Here is a 23,620-nt window from a genome sequence, read left to right as displayed (position 1 = left end):
CAGTACTGAAGGAGTATCACACTGTCAGGGGGACAGTACTGAGGGAGTGTCACACTGTCAGAGGGACAGTACTGAGGGATTGTCACACTGTCAGATGGACAGTACTGAAGGAGTATCACACTGTCAGGGGGACAGTACTGAGGGAGTGTCACACTGTCAGAGGGACAGTACTGAGGGAGTGCCGCACTGTCAGAGGGACAGTACTGAGGGAGTGCCGCACTGTCAAATGGACAGTACTGAAGGAGTATCACACTGTCAGAGGGACAGTACTGAGGGAGTGTCACACTGTCGGAAGAACAGTACTGAGGGAGTGTCACACTGTCAGAGGGACAGTACTGAGGGAGTGACACACGGAGGAGGGACAGTACTGAGGGTGTGTCACACTGTCAGGGGGACAGTACTGAGGGAGTGTCACACTGTCAGAGGGACAGTACTGAGGGAGTGCCACACTGTCAGAGGGACAGTACTGAGGGAGTGACACACGGAGGAGGGACAGTACTGAGGGTGTGTCACACTGTCAGGGGGACAGTACTGAGGGAGTGTCACACTGTCAGAGGGACAGTACTGAGGGAGTGTCACACTGTCAGAGGGACAGTACTGAGGGAGTGCCACACTGTCAGAGGGACAGTACTGAGGGAGTGTCACACTGTCAGAGGGACAGTACTGAGGGAGTGCCGCACTGTCAGAGGGACAGTACTGAGGGAGTGACACACGGAGGAGGGACAGTACTGAGGGTGTGTCACACTGTCAGGGGGACAGTACTGAGGGAGTGTCACACTGTCGGAAGAACAGTACTGAGGGAGTGTCACACTGTCAGAGGGACAGTACTGAGGGAGTGACACACGGAGGAGGGACAGTACTGAGGGTGTGTCACACTGTCAGGGGGACAGTACTGAGGGAGTGTCACACTGTCAGAGGGACAGTACTGAGGGAGTGTCACACTGTCAGAGGGACAGTACTGAGGGAGTGCCACACTGTCAGAGGGACAGTACTGAGGGAGTGACACACGGAGGAGGGACAGTACTGAGGGTGTGTCACACTGTCAGGGGGACAGTACTGAGGGAGTGTCACACTGTAAGAGGGGCAGTATTGAGGGTGTGTGACACTGTCAGAGGGTCAGTACTGAGGGAGTGTCAGACTGTCGGAAGAACAGTACTGAGGGAGTGTCACACTGTCAGAGGGACAGTACTGAGGGAGTGACACACGGAGGAGGGACAGTACTGAGGGTGTGTCACACTGTCAGGGGGACAGTACTGAGGGTGTGTCACACTGTCAGGGGGACAGTACTGAGGGAGTGTCACACTGTCAGAGGGACAGTACTGAGGGTGTGTCACACTGTCAGGGGGACAGTACTGAGGGAGTGTCACACTGTCGGAAGAACAGTACTGAGGGAGTGTCACACTGTCAGAGGGACAGTACTGAGGGAGTGACACACGGAGGAGGGACAGTACTGAGGGTGTGTCACACTGTCAGGGGGACAGTACTGAGGGAGTGTCACACTGTCAGAGGGACAGTACTGAGGGAGTGTCACACTGTCAGAGGGACAGTACTGAGGGAGTGCCACACTGTCAGAGGGACAGTACTGAGGGAGTGACACACGGAGGAGGGACAGTACTGAGGGTGTGTCACACTGTCAGGGGGACAGTACTGAGGGAGTGTCACACTGTAAGAGGGGCAGTATTGAGGGTGTGTGACACTGTCAGAGGGTCAGTACTGAGGGAGTGTCACACTGTCGGAAGAACAGTACTGAGGGAGTGTCACACTGTCAGAGGGACAGTACTGAGGGAGTGACACACGGAGGAGGGACAGTACTGAGGGTGTGTCACACTGTCAGGGGGACAGTACTGAGGGTGTGTCACACTGTCAGGGGGACAGTACTGAGGGAGTGTCACACTGTCAGAGGGACAGTACTGAGGGAGTGCCACACTGTCAGAGGGACAGTACTGAGGGAGTGACACACGGAGGAGGGACAGTACTGAGGGTGTGTCACACTGTCAGGGGGACAGTACTGAGGGAGTGTCACACTGTCAGAGGGACAGTACTGAGGGAGTGTCACACTGTCAGAGGGACAGTACTGAGGGAGTGCCACACTGTCAGAGGGACAGTACTGAGGGAGTGTCACACTGTCAGAGGGACAGTACTGAGGGAGTGCCGCACTGTCAGAGGGACAGTACTGAGGGAGTGACACACGGAGGAGGGACAGTACTGAGGGTGTGTCACACTGTCAGGGGGACAGTACTGAGGGAGTGTCACACTGTCGGAAGAACAGTACTGAGGGAGTGTCACACTGTCAGAGTGACAGTACTGAGGGAGTGACACACGGAGGAGGGACAGTACTGAGGGTGTGTCACACTGTCAGGGGGACAGTACTGAGGGAGTGTCACACTGTCAGAGGGACAGTACTGAGGGAGTGTCACACTGTCAGAGGGACAGTACTGAGGGAGTGCCACACTGTCAGAGGGACAGTACTGAGGGAGTGACACACGGAGGAGGGACAGTACTGAGGGTGTGTCACACTGTCAGGGGGACAGTACTGAGGGAGTGTCACACTGTAAGAGGGGCAGTATTGAGGGTGTGTGACACTGTCAGAGGGTCAGTACTGAGGGAGTGTCAGACTGTCGGAAGAACAGTACTGAGGGAGTGTCACACTGTCAGAGGGACAGTACTGAGGGAGTGACACACGGAGGAGGGACAGTACTGAGGGTGTGTCACACTGTCAGGGGGACAGTACTGAGGGTGTGTCACACTGTCAGGGGGACAGTACTGAGGGAGTGTCACACTGTCAGAGGGACATTACTGAGGGAGTGCCACACTGTCAGAGGGACAGTACTGAGGGAGTGACACACGGAGGAGGGACAGTACTGAGGGTGTGTCACACTGTCAGGGGGACAGTACTGAGGGAGTGTCACACTGTAAGAGGGGCAGTATTGAGGGTGTGTGACACTGTCAGAGGGTCAGTACTGAGGGTGTGTCACACTGTCAGGGGGACAGTACTGAGGGAGTGTCACACTGTCGGAAGAACAGTACTGAGGGAGTGTCACACTGTCAGAGGGACAGTACTGAGGGAGTGACACACGGAGGAGGGACAGTACTGAGGGTGTGTCACACTGTCAGGGGGACAGTACTGAGGGAGTGTCACACTGTCAGAGGGACAGTACTGAGGGAGTGTCACACTGTCAGAGGGACAGTACTGAGGGAGTGCCACACTGTCAGAGGGACAGTACTGAGGGAGTGACACACGGAGGAGGGACAGTACTGAGGGTGTGTCACACTGTCAGGGGGACAGTACTGAGGGAGTGTCACACTGTAAGAGGGGCAGTATTGAGGGTGTGTGACACTGTCAGAGGGTCAGTACTGAGGGAGTGTCACACTGTCGGAAGAACAGTACTGAGGGAGTGTCACACTGTCAGAGGGACAGTACTGAGGGAGTGACACACGGAGGAGGGACAGTACTGAGGGTGTGTCACACTGTCAGGGGGACAGTACTGAGGGTGTGTCACACTGTCAGGGGGACAGTACTGAGGGAGTGTCACACTGTCAGAGGGACAGTACTGAGGGAGTGCCACACTGTCAGAGGGACAGTACTGAGGGAGTGACACACGGAGGAGGGACAGTACTGAGGGTGTGTCACACTGTCAGGGGGACAGTACTGAGGGAGTGTCACACTGTAAGAGGGGCAGTATTGAGGGTGTGTGACACTGTCAGAGGGTCAGTACTGAGGGAGTGTCAGACTGTCAGAGGGACAGTACTGAGGGAGTGTCACACTGTCAGAGGGACAGTACTGAGGGAGTGCCGCACTGTCAGAGGGACAGTACTGAGGGAGTGACACACGGAGGAGGGACAGTACTGAGGGAGGGTCACACTGTCAGAGGGACAGTACTGAGGGAGTGCCGCACCGTCAGAGGGACAGTACTGAGGGAGTGACACACGGAGGAGGGACAGTACTGAGGGAGGGTCACACTGTCGGAGGGACAGTATTGAGGGAGTGTCACACTGTCAGAGGGATAATACTGAGGGAGTGACACACTGTCAGGGGGACAGTCATGAGGGAGTGTCACACTGTCAGAGGGACAGTACTGAGGGAGTGTCACACTGTCAGAGGGACAGTACTGAGGGAGTGCCGCACTGTCAGAGGGACAGTACTGAGGGAGTGACACACGGAGGAGGGACAGGACTGAGGGAGGGTCACACTGTCAGAGGGACGGCACTGAGAGAGTGTCACACTGTCACAGGGACAGTACTGAGGGATTGTCACATTGTCACAAGGACAGTACTGAAGGAGTATCACACTGTCAGGGGGACAGTACTGAGGGAGTGTCACACTGTCAGAGGGACAGTACTGAGGGAGTGCCGCACTGTCAGAGGGACAGTACTGAGGGAGTGCCACACTGTCAGAGGGACAGTACTGAGGGAGTGACACACGGAGGAGGGACAGTACTGAGGGTGTGTCACACTGTCAGGGGGACAGTACTGAGGGAATGTCACACTGTAAGAGGGGCAGTATTGAGGGTGTGTGACACTGTCAGAGGGTCAGTACTGAGGGAGTGTCACACTGTCAGAGGGATAATACTGAGGGAGTGACACACTGTCAGGGGGACAGTCATGAGGGAGTGTCACACTGTCAGAGGGACGGCACTGAGGGAGTGTCAGACTGTCACAGGGACGGTACTGAGGGATTGTCACATTGTCACAAGGACAGTATTGAGGGAGTGTCATAGTGTCAGAGGGACAGTACTGAGGGTGTGCCGCACTATCAGATGGACAGTACTGAGGGAGTGTCAGACTGTCAGAGGGACAGTACTGAGGGAGTGTCACACTGTCAGAGGGACAGTACTGAGGGAGTGCCGCACTGTCAGAGGGACAGTACTGAGGGAGTGACACACGGAGGAGGGACAGTACTGAGGGAGGGTCACACTGTCAGAGGGACAGTACTGAGGGAGTGCCGCACCGTCAGAGGGACAGTACTGAGGGAGTGACACACGGAGGAGGGACAGTACTGAGGGAGGGTCACACTGTCGGAGGGACAGTATTGAGGGAGTGTCACACTGTCAGAGGGATAATACTGAGGGAGTGACTCACTGTCAGGGGGACAGTCATGAGGGAGTGTCACACTGTCAGAGGGACAGTACTGAGGGAGTGTCACACTGTCAGAGGGACAGTACTGAGGGAGTGCCGCACTGTCAGAGGGACAGTACTGAGGGAGTGACACATGGAGGAGGGACAGTACTGAGGGAGGGTCACACTGTCAGAGGGACGGCACTGAGAGAGTGTCACACTGTCACAGGGACAGTACTGAGGGATTGTCACATTGTCACAAGGACAGTATTGAGGGAGTGTCAGAGGGACAGTACTGAGGGAGTATCACACTGTCAGAGGGACAGTACTGAGGGAGTGCCGCACTGTCAGATGGACAGTACTGAAGGAGTATCACACTGTCAGGGGGACAGTACTGAGGGAGTGTCACACTGTCAGAGGGACAGTACTGAGGGATTGTCACACTGTCAGATGGACAGTACTGAAGGAGTATCACACTGTCAGGGGGACAGTACTGAGGGAGTGTCACACTGTCAGAGGGACAGTACTGAGGGAGTGCCGCACTGTCAGAGGGACAGTACTGAGGGAGTGCCGCACTGTCAAATGGACAGTACTGAAGGAGTATCACACTGTCAGAGGGACAGTACTGAGGGAGTGTCACACTGTCGGAAGAACAGTACTGAGGGAGTGTCACACTGTCAGAGGGACAGTACTGAGGGAGTGACACACGGAGGAGGGACAGTACTGAGGGTGTGTCACACTGTCAGGGGGACAGTACTGAGGGAGTGTCACACTGTCAGAGGGACAGTACTGAGGGAGTGCCACACTGTCAGAGGGACAGTACTGAGGGAGTGACACACGGAGGAGGGACAGTACTGAGGGTGTGTCACACTGTCAGGGGGACAGTACTGAGGGAGTGTCACACTGTAAGAGGGGCAGTATTGAGGGTGTGTGACACTGTCAGAGGGTCAGTACTGAGGGAGTGTCACACTGTCAGAGGGATAATACTGAGGGAGTGACACACTGTCAGGGGGACAGTCATGAGGGAGTGTCACACTGTCAGAGGGACGGCACTGAGGGAGTGTCAGACTGTCACAGGGACGGTACTGAGGGATTGTCACATTGTCACAAGGACAGTATTGAGGGAGTGTCATAGTGTCAGAGGGACAGTACTGAGGGTGTGCCGCACTATCAGATGGACAGTACTGAGGGAGTGTCAGACTGTCAGAGGGACAGTACTGAGGGAGTGTCACACTGTCAGAGGGACAGTACTGAGGGAGTGCCGCACTGTCAGAGGGACAGTACTGAGGGAGTGACACACGGAGGAGGGACAGTACTGAGGGAGGGTCACACTGTCAGAGGGACAGTACTGAGGGAGTGCCGCACCGTCAGAGGGACAGTACTGAGGGAGTGACACACGGAGGAGGGACAGTACTGAGGGAGGGTCACACAGTCGGAGGGACAGTATTGAGGGAGTGTCACACTGTCAGAGGGATAATACTGAGGGAGTGACACACTGTCAGGGGGACAGTCATGAGGGAGTGTCACACTGTCAGAGGGACAGTACTGAGGGAGAGTCACACTGTCAGAGGGACAGTACTGAGGGAGTGCCGCACTGTCAGAGGGACAGTACTGAGGGAGTGACACACGGAGGAGGGACAGGACTGAGGGAGGGTCACACTGTCAGAGGGACGGCACTGAGAGAGTGTCACACTGTCACAGGGACAGTACTGAGGGATTGTCACATTGTCACAAGGACAGTATTGAGGGAGTGTCAGAGGGACAGTACTGAGGGAGTATCACACTGTCAGAGGGACAGTACTGAGGGAGTGCCGCACTGTCAGATGGACAGTACTGAAGGAGTATCACACTGTCAGGGGGACAGTACTGAGGGAGTGTCACACTGTCAGAGGGACAGTACTGAGGGATTGTCACACTGTCAGATGGACAGTACTGAAGGAGTATCACACTGTCAGGGGGACAGTACTGAGGGAGTGTCACACTGTCAGAGGGACAGTACTGAGGGAGTGCCGCACTGTCAGAGGGACAGTACTGAGGGAGTGCCACACTGTCAGAGGGACAGTACTGAGGGAGTGACACACGGAGGAGGGACAGTACTGAGGGTGTGTCACACTGTCAGGGGGACAGTACTGAGGGAGTGTCACACTGTAAGAGGGGCAGTATTGAGGGTGTGTGACACTGTCAGAGGGTCAGTACTGAGGGAGTGTCACACTGTCAGAGGGATAATACTGAGGGAGTGACACACTGTCAGGGGGACAGTCATGAGGGAGTGTCACACTGTCAGAGGGACGGCACTGAGGGAGTGTCAGACTGTCACAGGGACGGTACTGAGGGATTGTCACATTGTCACAAGGACAGTATTGAGGGAGTGTCATAGTGTCAGAGGGACAGTACTGAGGGTGTGCCGCACTATCAGATGGACAGTACTGAGGGAGTGTCAGACTGTCAGAGGGACAGTACTGAGGGAGTGTCACACTGTCAGAGGGACAGTACTGAGGGAGTGCCGCATTGTCAGAGGGACAGTACTGAGGGAGTGCCGCACCGTCAGAGGGACAGTACTGAGGGAGTGACACACGGAGGAGGGACAGTACTGAGGGAGGGTCACTCTGTCGGAGGGACAGTATTGAGGGAGTGTCACACTGTCAGAGGGATAATACTGAGGGAGTGACACACTGTCAGGGGGACAGTCATGAGGGAGTGTCACACTGTCAGAGGGACAGTACTGAGGGAGTGTCACACTGTCAGAGGGACAGTACTGAGGGAGTGCCGCACTGTCAGAGGGACAGTACTGAGGGAGTGACACACGGAGGAGGGACAGTACTGAGGGAGGGTCACACTGTCAGAGGGACGGCACTGAGGGAGTGTCAGACTGTCACAGGGACGGTACTGAGGGATTGTCACATTGTCACAAGGACAGTCATGAGGGAGTGTCACACTGTCAGAGGGACGGCACTGAGGGAGTGTCAGACTGTCACAGGGACGGTACTGAGGGATTGTCACATTGTCACAAGGACAGTATTGAGGGAGTGTCATAGTGTCAGAGGGACAGTACTGAGGGTGTGCCGCACTATCAGATGGACAGTACTGAGGGAGTGACACACGGAGGAGGGACAGTACTGAGGGAGGGTCACACTGTCAGAGGGACAGTACTGAGGGAGTGCCGCACCGTCAGAGGGACAGTACTGAGGGAGTGACACACGGAGGAGGGACAGTACTGAGGGAGGGTCACTCTGTCGGAGGGACAGTATTGAGGGAGTGTCACACTGTCAGAGGGATAATACTGAGGGAGTGACACACTGTCAGGGGGACAGTCATGAGGGAGTGTCACACTGTCAGAGGGACAGTACTGAGGGAGTGTCACACTGTCAGAGGGACAGTACTGAGGGAGTGCCGCACTGTCAGAGGGACAGTACTGAGGGAGTGACACACGGAGGAGGGACAGTACTGAGGGAGGGTCACACTGTCAGAGGGACGGCACTGAGAGAGTGTCACACTGTCACAGGGACAGTACTGAGGGATTGTCACATTGTCACAAGGACAGTATTGAGGGAGTGTCAGAGGGACAGTACTGAGGGAGTATCACACTGTCAGAGGGACAGTACTGAGGGAGTGCCGCACTGTCAGATGGACAGTACTGAAGGAGTATCACACTGTCAGGGGGACAGTACTGAGGGAGTGTCACACTGTCAGAGGGACAGTACTGAGGGATTGTCACACTGTCAGATGGACAGTACTGAAGGAGTATCACACTGTCAGGGGGACAGTACTGAGGGAGTGTCACACTGTCAGAGGGACAGTACTGAGGGAGTGCCGCACTGTCAGAGGGACAGTACTGAGGGAGTGCCGCACTGTCAAATGGACAGTACTGAAGGAGTATCACACTGTCAGAGGGACAGTACTGAGGGAGTGCCGCACTGTCAGATGGACAGTACTGAAGGAGTATCACACTGTCAGGGGGACAGTACTGAGGGAGTGTCACACTGTCAGAGGGACAGTACTGAGGGATTGTCACACTGTCAGAGGGACAGTACTGAGGGAGTGTCACACTGTCAGAGGGACAGTACTGAGGGATTGTCACACTGTCAGAGGGACAGTACTAAGTGAGTGTCACACTGTCAGGGGGACAGTACTGAGGGAGTGTCAGACTGTCAGAGGGACAGTACTGAGGGATTGTCACACTGTCAGAGGGACAGTACTGAGGGATTGTCACACTGTCAGGGGGACAGTACTGAGGGAGTGTCACACTGTCAGAGGGACAGTACTGAGGGATTGTCACACTGTCAGAGGGACAGTACTGAGGGATTGTCACACTGTCAGGGGGACAGTACTGAGGGAGTGTCAGACTGTCAGGGGGACAGTGATGAGGGAGTGTCACACTGTCAGAGGGAAAGTACTGAGGAAGTGTCACACTGTCAGAGGGACGGTACTGAGGGAGTGTCACAATGTCAGAGGGACAGTACTGAGGGAGTGTCACACTGTCAGACGGATGGTACTAAGTGAGTGTCACACTGTCAGAGTGACAGTACTGAGGGAGTGTCACACTGTCAGACGGATGGTACTAAGGGAGTGTCACACTGTCAGACGGATGGTACTAAGGGAGTGTCACACTGTCAGAGGGACAGTACTGAGGGAGTGTCACACTGTCAGATGGATGGTACTGAGGGAGTGTCACACTGTCAGAGGGACAGTACTGAGGGAGTGTCACACTGTCAGAGGGACAGTACTGAGGGAGTGTCACACTGTCAGATGGATGGTACTGAGGGAGTGTCACACTGTCAGACGGATGGTACTGAGGAAGTGTCACACTGTCAGATGGATGGTACTAAGGGAGTGTCACACTGTCAGAGGAACAGCACTGAGAGAGTGTCACACTGTCAGAGGGACGGCACTGAGGGAGTGTCACACTGTCACAGGGACAGTACTGAGGGATTGTCACACTGTCACAAGGACAGTATTGAGGGAGAGTCATAGTGTCAGAGGGACAGTACTGAGGGAGTGCCGCACTGTCAGAGGGACAGTACTGAAGGAGTATCACACTGTCAGAGGGACAGGCCTGTGGGAGTGTCACTGTCAGAGGGACAGTACTGAGGGAGGGTCACACTGTCAGAGGGACAGTACTGAGGGAGTGCCGCACCGTCAGAGGGACAGTACTGAGGGAGTGACACACGGAGGAGGGACAGTACTGAGGGAGGGTCACTCTGTCGGAGGGACAGTATTGAGGGAGTGTCACACTGTCAGAGGGATAATACTGAGGGAGTGACACACTGTCAGGGGGACAGTCATGAGGGAGTGTCACACTGTCAGAGGGACAGTACTGAGGGAGTGTCACACTGTCAGAGGGACAGTACTGAGGGAGTGCCGCACTGTCAGAGGGACAGTACTGAGGGAGTGACACACGGAGGAGGGACAGTACTGAGGGAGGGTCACACTGTCAGAGGGACGGCACTGAGAGAGTGTCACACTGTCACAGGGACAGTACTGAGGGATTGTCACATTGTCACAAGGACAGTATTGAGGGAGTGTCAGAGGGACAGTACTGAGGGAGTATCACACTGTCAGAGGGACAGTACTGAGGGAGTGCCGCACTGTCAGATGGACAGTACTGAAGGAGTATCACACTGTCAGGGGGACAGTACTGAGGGAGTGTCACACTGTCAGAGGGACAGTACTGAGGGATTGTCACACTGTCAGATGGACAGTACTGAAGGAGTATCACACTGTCAGGGGGACAGTACTGAGGGAGTGTCACACTGTCAGAGGGACAGTACTGAGGGAGTGCCGCACTGTCAGAGGGACAGTACTGAGGGATTGCCGCACTGTCAAATGGACAGTACTGAAGGAGTATCACACTGTCAGAGGGACAGTACTGAGGGAGTGTCACACTGTCAGAGGGACAGTACTGAGGGATTGTCACACTGTCAGAGGGACAGTACTGAGGGAGTGTCACACTGTCAGAGGGACAGTACTGAGGGATTGTCACACTGTCAGAGGGACAGTACTGAGGGAGTGTCACACTGTCAGAGGGACAGTACTGAGGGATTGTCACACTGTCAGAGGGACAGTACTAAGTGAGTGTCACACTGTCAGGGGGACAGTACTGAGGGAGTGTCAGACTGTCAGAGGGACAGTACTGAGGGATTGTCACACTGTCAGAGGGACAGTACTGAGGGATTGTCACACTGTCAGGGGGGACAGTACTGAGGGAGTGTCACACTGTCAGAGGGACAGTACTGAGGGATTGTCACACTGTCAGAGGGACAGTACTGAGGGATTGTCACACTGTCAGGGGGACAGTACTGAGGGAGTGTCAGACTGTCAGGGGGACAGTCATGAGGGAGTGTCACACTGTCAGAGGGAAAGTACTGAGGAAGTGTCACACTGTCAGAGGGACGGTACTGAGGGAGTGTCACAATGTCAGAGGGACAGTACTGAGGGAGTGTCACACTGTCAGACGGATGGTACTAAGTGAGTGTCACACTGTCAGAGTGACAGTACTGAGGGAGTGTCACACTGTCAGACGGATGGTACTAAGGGAGTGTCACACTGTCAGACGGATGGTACTAAGGGAGTGTCACACTGTCAGAGGGACAGTACTGAGGGAGTGTCACACTGTCAGATGGATGGTACTGAGGGAGTGTCACACTGTCAGAGGGACAGTACTGAGGGAGTGTCACACTGTCAGAGGGACAGTACTGAGGGAGTGTCACACTGTCAGATGGATGGTACTGAGGGAGTGTCACACTGTCAGACGGATGGTACTGAGGAAGTGTCACACTGTCAGATGGATGGTACTAAGGGAGTGTCACACTGTCAGAGGAACAGCACTGAGAGAGTGTCACACTGTCAGAGGGACGGCACTGAGGGAGTGTCACACTGTCACAGGGACAGTACTGAGGGATTGTCACACTGTCACAAGGACAGTATTGAGGGAGAGTCATAGTGTCAGAGGGACAGTACTGAGGGAGTGCCGCACTGTCAGAGGGACAGTACTGAAGGAGTATCACACTGTCAGAGGGACAGGCCTGTGGGAGTGTCACTGTCAGAGGGACAGTACTGAGGGAGTGTCAGACTGTCAGAGGGACAGTACTGAGGGAGTGTCTCACTGTCAGAGGAAAAGTACTGAGGGAGTGCCGCACTGTCAGAGGGACAGTACTGAGGGAGTGACACACGGAGGAGGGACAGTACTGAGGGAGGGTCACACTGTCGGAGGGACAGTACTGAGGGAGTGTCACACTGTCAGAGGGATAATACTGAGGGAGTGACACACTGTCAGGGGGACAGTCATGAGGGAGTGTCACACTGTCAGAGGGACGGTACTGAGGGAGGGTCACACTGTCACAGGGCCAGTACTGAGGGATTGTCACATTGTCACAAGGACAGTATTGAGGGAGTGTCATAGTGTCAGAGGGACAGTACTGAGGGAGTATCACACTGTCAGGGGGACAGTACTGAGGGAGTGTCAAACTGTCAGAGGGACAGTACTGAGGGAGTGCCGCACTGTCAGATGGACAGTACTGAAGGAGTATCACACTGTCAGGGGGACAGTACTGAGGGAGTGTCACACTGTCAGAGGGACAGTACTGAGGGAGTGTCACACTCTCAGAGGGACAGTACTGAGGGAGTGCCGCACTGTCAGATGGACAGTACTGAAGGAGTATCACACTGTCAGAGGGACAGTACTGAGGGAGTGTCACACTGTCAGACGGACAGTACTGAGGGAGTGCCGCACTGTCAGATGGACAGTACTGAAGGGGTATCACACTGTCAGAGGGACAGTACTGAAGGAGTATCACACTGTCAGAGGGACAGTACTGAGGGAGTGTCAGACTGTCAGAGGGACAGTACTGAGGGAGTGTCACACTGTCAGAGGGATAATACTGAGGGAGTGACACACTGTCAGGGGGACAGTCATGAGGGAGTGTCACACTGTCAGAGGGAAAGTACTGAGGAAGTGTCACACTGTCAGAGGGACGGTACTGAGGGAGTGTCACAATGTCAGAGGGACAGTACTGAGGGAGTGTCACACTGTCAGACGGATGGTACTAAGTGAGTGTCACACTGTCAGAGGGACAGTACTGAGGGAGTGTCACACTGTCAGAGGGACAGTACTGAGGGAGTGTCACACTGTCAGATGGATGGTACTGAGGGAGTGTCACACTGTCAGACGGATGGTACTGAGGAAGTGTCACACTGTCAGATGGATGGTACTAAGGGAGTGTCACACTGTCAGAGGAACAGCACTGAGAGAGTGTCACACTGTCAGAGGGACGGCACTGAGGGAGTGTCACACTGTCACAGGGACAGTACTGAGGGATTGTCACACTGTCACAAGGACAGTATTGAGGGAGAGTCATAGTGTCAGAGGGACAGTACTGAGGGAGTGCCGCACTGTCAGATGGACAGTACTGAAGGAGTATCACACTGTCAGAGGGACGGTACTGAGGGAGTGTCACAATGTCAGAGGGACAGTACTGAGGGAGTGTCACACTGTCAGACGGATGGTACTAAGTGAGTGTCACATTGTCAGAGTGACAGTACTGAGGGAGTGTCACACTGTCAGACGGATGGTACTAAGGGAGTGTCACACTGTCAGACGGATGGTACTAAGGGAGTGTCACACTGTCAGAGGGACAGTACTGAGGGAGTGTCACACTGTCAGATGGATGGTACTAAGGGAGTGTCACACTGTCAGAGGGACAGTACTGAGGGAGTGTCACACTGTCAGAGGGACAGTACTGAGGGAGTGTCACACTGTCAGATGGATGGTACTGAGGGAGTGTCACACTGTCAGACGGATGGTACTGAGGAAGTGTCACACTGTCAGATGGATGGTACTAAGGGAGTGTCACACTGTCAGAGGAACAGCACTGAGAGAGTGTCACACTGTCAGAGGGACGGCACTGAGGGAGTGTCACACTGTCACAGGGACAGTACTGAGGGATTGTCACACTGTCACAAGGACATTATTGAGGGAGAGTCATAGTGTCAGAGGGACAGTACTGAGGGAGTGCCGCACTGTCAGACGGACAGTACTGAAGGAGTATCACACTGTCAGAGGGACAGGCCTGTGGCAGTGTCACTGTCAGAGGGACAGTACTGAGGGAGTGTCAGACTGTCAGAGGGACAGTACTGAGGGAATGTCTCACTGTCAGAGGGACAGTACTGATGGAGTGCCGCACTGTCAGAGGGACAGTACTGAGGGAGTGACACACGGAGGAGGGACAGTACTGAGGGAGGGTCACACTGTCGGAGGGACAGTACTGAGGGAGTGTCACACTGTCAGAGGGATAATACTGAGGGAGTGTCACACTGTCAGAGGGACAGTACTGAGGGAGTGCCGCACTGTCAGAGGGACAGTACTGAGGGAGTGACACACGGAGGAGGGACAGTACTGAGGGAGGGTCACACTGTCGGAGGGACAGTACTGAGGGAGTGTCACACTGTCAGAGGGATAATACTGAGGGAGTGACACACTGTCAGGGGGACAGTCATGAGGGAGTGTCACACTGTCAGAGGGACGGTACTGAGGGAGGGTCACACTGTCACAGGGACAGTACTGAGGGATTGTCACATTGTCACAAGGACAGTATTGAGGGAGTGTCATAGTGTCAGAGGGACAGTACTGAGGGAGTGTCACACTGTCAGAGGGACAGTACTGAGGGAGTGCCGCACTGTCAGATGGACAGTACTGAAGGAGTATCACACTGTCAGGGGGACAGTACTGAGGGAGTGTCACACTGTCAGAGGGACAGTACTGAGGGAGTGTCACACTGTCAGAGGGACAGTACTGAGGGAGTGCCGCACTGTCAGATGGACAGTACTGAAGGAGTATCACACTGTCAGAGGGACAGTACTGAGGGAGTGTCACACTGTCAGAGGGACAGTACTGAGGGAGTGCCGCACTGTCAGATGGACAGTACTGAAGGAGTATCACACTGTCAGAGGGACAGTACTGAGGGATTGTCACACTGTCACAAGGACAGTATTGAGGGAGAGTCATAGTGTCAGAGGGACAGTACTGAGGGAGTGCCGCACTGTCAGACGGACAGTACTGAAGGATTATCACACTGTCAGAGGGACGGTACTGAGGGAGTGTCACAATTTCAGAGGGACAGTACTGAGGGAGTGTCACACTGTCAGACGGATGGTACTAAGTGAGTGTCACACTGTCAGAGTGACAGTACTGAGGGAGTGTCACACTGTCAGACGGATGGTACTAAGGGAGTGTCACACTGTCAGACGGATGGTACTAAGGGAGTGTCACACTGTCAGAGGGACAGTACTGAGGGAGTGTCACACTGTCAGATGGATGGTACTGAGGGAGTGTCACACTGTCAGAGGGACAGTACTGAGGGAGTGTCACACTGTCAGAGGGACAGTACTGAGGGAGTGTCACACTGTCAGATGGATGGTACTGAGGGAGTGTCACACTGTCAGACGGATGGTACTGAGGAAGTGTCACACTGTCAGATGGATGGTACTAAGGGAGTGTCACACTGTCAGAGGAACAGCACTGAGAGAGTGTCACACTGTCAGAGGGACGGCACTGAGGGAGTGTCACACTGTCACAGGGACAGTACTGAGGGATTGTCACACTGTCACAAGGACAGTATTGAGGGAGAGTCATAGTGTCAGAGGGACAGTACTGAGGGAGTGCCGCACTGTCAGACGGACAGTACTGAAGGAGTATCACACTGTCAGAGGGACAGGCCTGTGGGAGTGTCACTGTCAGAGGGACAGTACTGAGGGAGTGTCAGACTGTCAGAGGGACAGTACTGAGGGAGTGTCACACTGTCAGAGGGACAGTACTGAGGGAGTGCCGCACTGTCAGAGGGACAGTACTGAGGGAGTGACACACGGAGGAGGGACAGTACTGAGGGAGGGTCACACTGTCGGAGGGACAGTACTGAGGGAGTGTCACACTGTCAGAGGGATAATACTGAGGGAGTGACACACTGTCAGGGGGACTGTCATGAGGGAGTGTCACACTGTCAGAGGGACGGTACTGAGGGAGGGTCACACTGTCACAGGGACAGTACTGAGGGATTGTCACATTGTCACAAGGACAGTATTGAGGGAGAGTCATAGTGTCAGAGGGACAGTACTGAGGGAGTGTCACACTGTCAGAGGGACGGTACTGAGGGAGTGCCGCACTGTCAGATGGACAGTACTGAAGGAGTATCACACTGTCAGGGTGACAGTACTGAGGGAGTGTCACACTGTCAGAGGGACAGTACTGAGGGAGTGTCACACTGTCAGAGGGACAGTACTGAGGGAGTGCCGCACTGTCAGATGGACAGTACTGAAGGAGTATCACACTGTCAGAGGGACGGTACTGAGGGAGTGTCACAATGTCAGAGGGACAGTACTGAGGGAGTGTCACACTGTCAGACGGATGGTACTAAGTGAGTGTCACATTGTCAGAGTGACAGTACTGAGGGAGTGTCACACTGTCAGACGGATGGTACTAAGGGAGTGTCACACTGTCAGACGGATGGTACTAAGGGAGTGTCACACTGTCAGAGGGACAGTACTGAGGGAGTGTCACACTGTCAGATGGATGGTACTAAGGGAGTGTCACACTGTCAGAGGGACAGTACTGAGGGAGTGTCACACTGTCAGAGGGACAGTACTGAGGGAGTGTCACACTGTCAGATGGATGGTACTGAGGGAGTGTCACACTGTCAGACGGATGGTACTGAGGAAGTGTCACACTGTCAGATGGATGGTACTAAGGGAGTGTCACACTGTCAGAGGAACAGCACTGAGAGAGTGTCACACTGTCAGAGGGACGGCACTGAGGGAGTGTCACACTGTCACAGGGACAGTACTGAGGGATTGTCACACTGTCACAAGGACATTATTGAGGGAGAGTCATAGTGTCAGAGGGACAGTACTGAGGGAGTGCCGCACTGTCAGACGGACAGTACTGAAGGAGTATCACACTGTCAGAGGGACAGGCCTGTGGGAGTGTCACTGTCAGAGGGACAGTACTGAGGGAGTGTCAGACTGTCAGAGGGACAGTACTGAGGGAGTGTCTCACTGTCAGAGGGACAGTACTGAGGGAGTGCCGCACTGTCAGAGGGACACTACTGAGGGAGTGACACACGGAGGAGGGACAGTACTGAGGGAGGGTCACACTGTCGGAGGGACAGTACTGAGGGAGTGTCACACTGTCAGAGGGATAATACTGAGGGAGTGTCACACTGTCAGAGGGACAGTACTGAGGGAGTGCCGCACTGTCAGAGGGACAGTACTGAGGGAGTGACACACGGAGGAGGGACAGTACTGAGGGAGGGTCACACTGTCGGAGGGACAGTACTGAGGGAGTGTCACACTGTCAGAGGGATAATACTGAGGGAGTGACACACTGTCAGGGGGACAGTCATGAGGGAGTGTCACACTGTCAGAGGGACGGTACTGAGGGAGGGTCACACTGTCACAGGGACAGTACTGAGGGATTGTCACATTGTCACAAGGACAGTATTGAGGGAGTGTCATAGTGTCAGAGGGACAGTACTGAGGGAGTGTCACACTGTCAGAGGGACAGTACTGAGGGAGTGCCGCACTGTCAGATGGACAGTACTGAAGGAGTATCACACTGTCAGGGGGACAGTACTGAGGGAGTGTCACACTGTCAGAGGGACAGTACTGAGGGAGTGTCACACTGTCAGAGGGACAGTACTGAGGGAGTGCCGCACTGTCAGATGGACAGTACTGAAGGAGTATCACACTGTCAGAGGGACAGTACTGAGGGAGTGTCACACTGTCAGAGGGACAGTACTGAGGGAGTGCCGCACTGTCAGATGGACAGTACTGAAGGAGTATCACACTGTCAGAGGGACAGTACTGAGGGATTGTCACACTGTCACAAGGACAGTATTGAGGGAGAGTCATAGTGTCAGAGGGACAGTACTGAGGGAGTGCCGCACTGTCAGACGGACAGTACTGAAGGATTATCACACTGTCAGAGGGACGGTACTGAGGGAGTGTCACAATTTCAGAGGGACAGTACTGAGGGAGTGTCACACTGTCAGACGGATGGTACTAAGTGAGTGTCACACTGTCAGAGTGACAGTACTGAGGGAGTGTCACACTGTCAGACGGATGGTACTAAGGGAGTGTCACACTGTCAGACGGATGGTACTAAGGGAGTGTCACACTGTCAGAGGGACAGTACTGAGGGAGTGTCACACTGTCAGATGGATGGTACTGAGGGAGTGTCACACTGTCAGAGGGACAGTACTGAGGGAGTGTCACACTGTCAGAGGGACAGTACTGAGGGAGTGTCACACTGTCAGATGGATGGTACTGAGGGAGTGTCACACTGTCAGACGGATGGTACTGAGGAAGTGTCACACTGTCAGATGGATGGTACTAAGGGAGTGTCACACTGTCAGAGGAACAGCACTGAGAGAGTGTCACACTGTCAGAGGGACGGCACTGAGGGAGTGTCACACTGTCACAGGGACAGTACTGAGGGAGTGTCACACTGTCAGACGGATGGTACTAAGTGAGTGTCACACTGTCAGAGTGACAGTACTGAGGGAGTGTCACACTGTCAGACGGATGGTACTAAGGGAGTGTCACACTGTCAGACGGATGGTACTAAGGGAGTGTCACACTGTCAGAGGGACAGTACTGAGGGAGTGTCACACTGTCAGATGGATGGTACTGAGGGAGTGTCACACTGTCAGAGGGACAGTACTGAGGGAGTGTCACACTGTCAGAGGGACAGTACTGAGGGAGTGTCACACTGTCAGATGGATGGTACTGAGGGAGTGTCACACTGTCAGACGGATGGTACTGAGGAAGTGTCACACTGTCAGATGGATGGTACTAAGGGAGTGTCACACTGTCAGAGGAACAGCACTGAGAGAGTGTCACACTGTCAGAGGGACGGCACTGAGGGAGTGTCACACTGTCACAGGGACAGTACTGAGGGATTGTCACACTGTCACAAGGACAGTATTGAGGGAGAGTCATAGTGTCAGAGGGACAGTACTGAGGGAGTGCCGCACTGTCAGACGGACTGTACTGAAGGAGTATCACACTGTCAGAGGGACAGGCCTGTGGGAGTGTCACTGTCAGAGGGACAGTACTGAGGGAGTGTCAGACTGTCAGAGGGACAGTACTGAGGGAGTGTCACACTGTCAGAGGGACAGTACTGAGGGAGTGCCGCACTGTCAGAGGGACAGTACTGAGGGAGTGACACACGGAGGAGGGACAGTACTGAGGGAGGGTCACACTGTCGGAGGGACAGTACTGAGGGAGTGTCACACTGTCAGAGGGATAATACTGAGGGAGTGACACACTGTCAGGGGGACAGTCATGAGGGAGTGTCACACTGTCAGAGGGACAGTACTGAGGGAGGGTCACACTGTCACAGGGACAGTACTGAGGGATTGTCACATTGTCACAAGGACAGTATTGAGGGAGAGTCATAGTGTCAGAGGGACAGTACTGAGGGAGTGTCACACTGTCAGAGGGACGGTACTGAGGGAGTGCCGCACTGTCAGATGGACAGTACTGAAGGAGTATCACACTGTCAGGGGGACAGTACTGAGGGAGTGTCACACTGTCAGAGGGACAGTACTGAGGGAGTGTCACACTGTCAGAGGGACAGTACTGAGGGAGTGCCGCACTGTCAGATGGACAGTACTGAAGGAGTATCACACTGTCAGAGGGACAGTACTGAGGGAGTGTCACACTGTCAGAGGGACAGTACTGAGGGAGTGCCGCACTGTCAGATGGACAGTACTGAAGGAGTATCACACTGTCAGAGGGACAGTACTGAAGGAGTATCACAGTGTCAGAGGGACAGTACTGAGGGAGTGTCAGACTGTCAGAGGGACAGTACTGAGGGAGTGTCACACTGTCAGAGGGATAATACTGAGGGAGTGACACACTGTCAGGGGGACAGTCATGAGGGAGTGTCACACTGTCAGAGGGAAAGTACTGAGGAAGTGTCACACTGTCAGAGGGACGGTACTGAGGGAGTGTCACAATGTCAGAGGGACAGTACTGAGGGAGTGTCACACTGTCAGACGGATGGTACTAAGTGAGTGTCACACTGTCAGAGGGACAGTACTGAGGGAGTGTCACACTGTCAGAGGGACAGTACTGAGGGAGTGTCACACTGTCAGATGGATGGTACTGAGGGAGTGTCACACTGTCAGACGGATGGTACTGAGGAAGTGTCACACTGTCAGATGGATGGTACTAAGGGAGTGTCACACTGTCAGAGGAACAGCACTGAGAGAGTGTCACACTGTCAGAGGGACGGCACTGAGGGAGTGTCACACTGTCACAGGGACAGTACTGAGGGATTGTCACACTGTCGCAAGGACAGTATTGAGGGAGAGTCATAGTGTCAGAGGGACAGTACTGAGGGAGTGCCGCACTGTCAGACGGACAGTACTGAAGGAGTATCACACTGTCAGAGGGACAGGCCTGTGGGAGTGTCACTGTCAGAGGGACAGTACTGAGGATGTGACACACTGTCAGGGGGACAGTACTGAGGGAGTGTCAGACTGTCAGAGGGACAGGCCTGAGGGAGTGTCACACTGTCAGAGGGACAGTACTGAGGGAGTGCCAAACTGTCAGTGGGACAGTACTGTGGGAGTGTCACACTGTCAGAGGGACAGTACTGAAAGAGTGTCACACTGTCAGAGGTACAGGCCTGAGGGAGTGTCACACTGTCAGAGGGATAATACTGAGGGAGTGACACACTGTCAGGGGGACAGTCATGAGGGAGTGTCACACTGTCAGAGGGAAAGTACTGAGGAAGTGTCACACTGTCAGAGGGACGGTACTGATGGAGTGTCACAATGTCAGAGGGACAGTACTGAGGGAGTGTCACACTGTCAGAGGGACAGTACTGAGGGAGTGTCACACTGTCAGATGGATGGTACTGAGGGAGTGTCACACTGTCAGACGGATGGTACTGAGGAAGTGTCACACTGTCAGATGGATGGTACTAAGGGAGTGTCACACTGTCAGAGGAACAGCACTGAGAGAGTGTCACACTGTCAGAGGGACGGCACTGAGGGAGTGTCACTCTGTCACAGGGACAGTACTGAGGGATTGTCACACTGTCACAAGGACCGTATTGAGGGAGAGTCATAGTGTCAGAGGGACAGTACTGAGGGAGTGCCGCACTGTCAGAGGGACAGTACTGAGGGAGTGTCACACTGTCAGAGGGACAGTACTGAGGGAGTGCCGCACTGTCAGACGGACAGTACTGAAGGAGTATCACACTGTCAGAGGGACAGGCCTGTGGGAGTGTCACTGTCAGAGGGACAGTACTGAGGATGTGACACACTGTCAGGGGGACAGTACTGAGTGAGTGTCACAATGTCAGAGGGACAGTACTGAGGGAGTATCACACTGTCAGATGGACAGTACTGAAAGAGTGTCACACTGTCAGAGGTACAGGCCTGAGGGAGTGTCACACTGTCAGAGGGACAGTACTGAGGGAGTGCCAAACTGTCAGTGGGACAGTACTGTGGGAGTGTCACACTGTCAGAGGGACAGTACTGAAAGAGTGTCACACTGTCAGAGGTACAGGCCTGAGGGAGTGTCACACTGTCAGAGGGACAGTACTGAGGGAGTGTCACACTGTCAGTTAGGCAGTGCAATGTGTAGAATACCCCAGTGTTATGTCTGCATCCCTCTCAATTAAAGCTTGGACCAAGATCCTCATTTGAGCCTGAAATCTTTCCCCTCATGGATTTTAATCATTAATAACCTCTCCCATTTTGGGGAAAACTGTCCCAGCCAGTCCAGTCTCTCCTTCTAACTCAAACACTCTAATGTTGGTAATGTCTTTCCTGCATTCTCTCCAGCTTAATGACATCCTTCCTGTAGCTGTGTGACCAGAACAGCACAAAATGCTCCAAGTGCAATCTACCAACACATCGAACAGTTTTAAGAAAACATTCTAACTTTAGTTCTCACTGTCCTGACCAATACATGCAATGTGTCAAATGCTCCTTTCACCACTTTTTGTCGGTTTCCTGTTCCCTTCTGGTTCACTGGAACCCAGTTCCTCTTACATGTGTCCTTGTTTTCAAAGCTCCCTTTAAAATGCTCAATACAACATTAAAACTGAATGAATTAGTAGTGTGTGGGATTACTAATGGGAATAGTGTGGTACAGACTGGGAATCTTCTTGTCCCTCACACTGATGTTGGAATCACAGCAGTTTGCTGGAGATTCATTGTAACTACTTTCTTTTTCAGTCTAAGGGTGGAAAACTGACAGAATATGCTGGATCTGAGAACAATCGGAAAGGTGTACTTCCTCCTGCCACTTCTTCAAGGTAAATCAGCAGCAGCTCGGGCAGCAAATCCCTGATTTTCCTCTAGTCTGGCTGGTGTGACACTAACCAGGGTACTCAGGGCTCAGTAGGGGGCTGGGCTGTGTGTCCGACTTGTTAGTTGAAAGAGCCAGAGTCGTACAACACATAAAGAGGCCCTGCAGCCCAAATTGTTCCTGCCGACAAAGATTCTCATCTAAATTATTCACAAATGGAAAATTTTCTACAGGTGTAGGAAATTTTGAGCAACACACACAAAATGCTGAAGGAATACAGCAGGTCAGCAAGCATCTCTGGATGGAAATAAACATTTTGGGTAGAGACCCTTCATCTCGACATTTGGCCACCTCTGCCCCATATCCTTCTAAACATCTCCACTCCATGTTCCTGTCCATATGTTGTTAATCTACCTGCCTCAACAACTTCCTCTGGCAGCTTGTTCCTCATAGAGTGGCGTTTCCTATCGTGGCAGAGTCTCAGACTAGACGCCACTATCTCTGAACAGAATCTTCCCTTTAGAACAGAGAAGAGGAGGATATTCTTCAGCCAGAGTGTGGTGAATCTGTAGAATGACTTGCCACAGACAACTGTGGAGGCTGATTCATTCGGTTTATTTAAAAGCAGAGGCTGATAGTTTCTTGATTAGAAAGGACCTCAAAGGTGACAAGGAGAAGGCAGGAGAATGGGGTTGAGAATTCCATTGTGTGAGTATGGTGGAGCAACTCTATGGGCTGAATGGCCTAATTCTACTTCTGTGTGTTATAGTTTTATGGTCTTCTATATCGTTCACTTTCCGGGAGAAGAAATTGCTCCTCGATTCCCTATTAAAGCTCTCCCCCATCACTTTAAACCTGTGCCTCTGTGGTCTTGATTTCCCAACTCTGGGAAAAAGGCTTTGAACTTTTACCCTGTCTCTGTCCGTTATGATTTTATACACCTCAATATGATCACCCTGTATGATACACTCCGATGAAGAATGTCCCAACCAGTCCGACCTCTCTCTGTAACTCAGTCTCTCATCAGGGTAGTGGAAGCAGCTTTAACAAGATTAACCGGTGGGAATTGGATCATTCGAGGATGGAACGTGTGGGGCAGTGGGGCGAGAGCCCGGCTGATTGGTGAACAGCTTCACAGAGACATCACTGGCTCGATAAGAATAGTCAGTGACAACTCAACAGTGTTGGTTCAGTCTTGCTGACGGTGGAAATGTGTGAAACCACGGGTGTGACGGTGGAGTTGATGTTG

General features: G+C 53.5%; 1 protein-coding gene across 1 annotated transcript in view; it reads left to right on the top strand.

The window, feature by feature from the left end:
• The window catches only part of LOC140737582 (myeloid cell surface antigen CD33-like), a 71,803-nt gene that overhangs the window by 20,971 nt on the left and 27,212 nt on the right, over window positions 1–23,620 (top strand). Inside the window, exon 2 of the mRNA XM_073064062.1 lies at window positions 22,299–22,378. Coding sequence (XP_072920163.1) covers window positions 22,324–22,378 — 55 coding nt within the window. The 5' untranslated portion in view covers window positions 22,299–22,323. The remainder of the gene's footprint in view (window positions 1–22,298; window positions 22,379–23,620) is intronic.

The sequence above is a fragment of the Hemitrygon akajei genome, chromosome 1 (assembly GCF_048418815.1).
Source record: "Hemitrygon akajei chromosome 1, sHemAka1.3, whole genome shotgun sequence".
Classification (NCBI taxonomy): domain Eukaryota; kingdom Metazoa; phylum Chordata; class Chondrichthyes; order Myliobatiformes; family Dasyatidae; genus Hemitrygon; species Hemitrygon akajei.
Note: the sequence above shows the minus strand (reverse complement) of the source record. Positions and strands in the feature narration are given on the sequence as shown.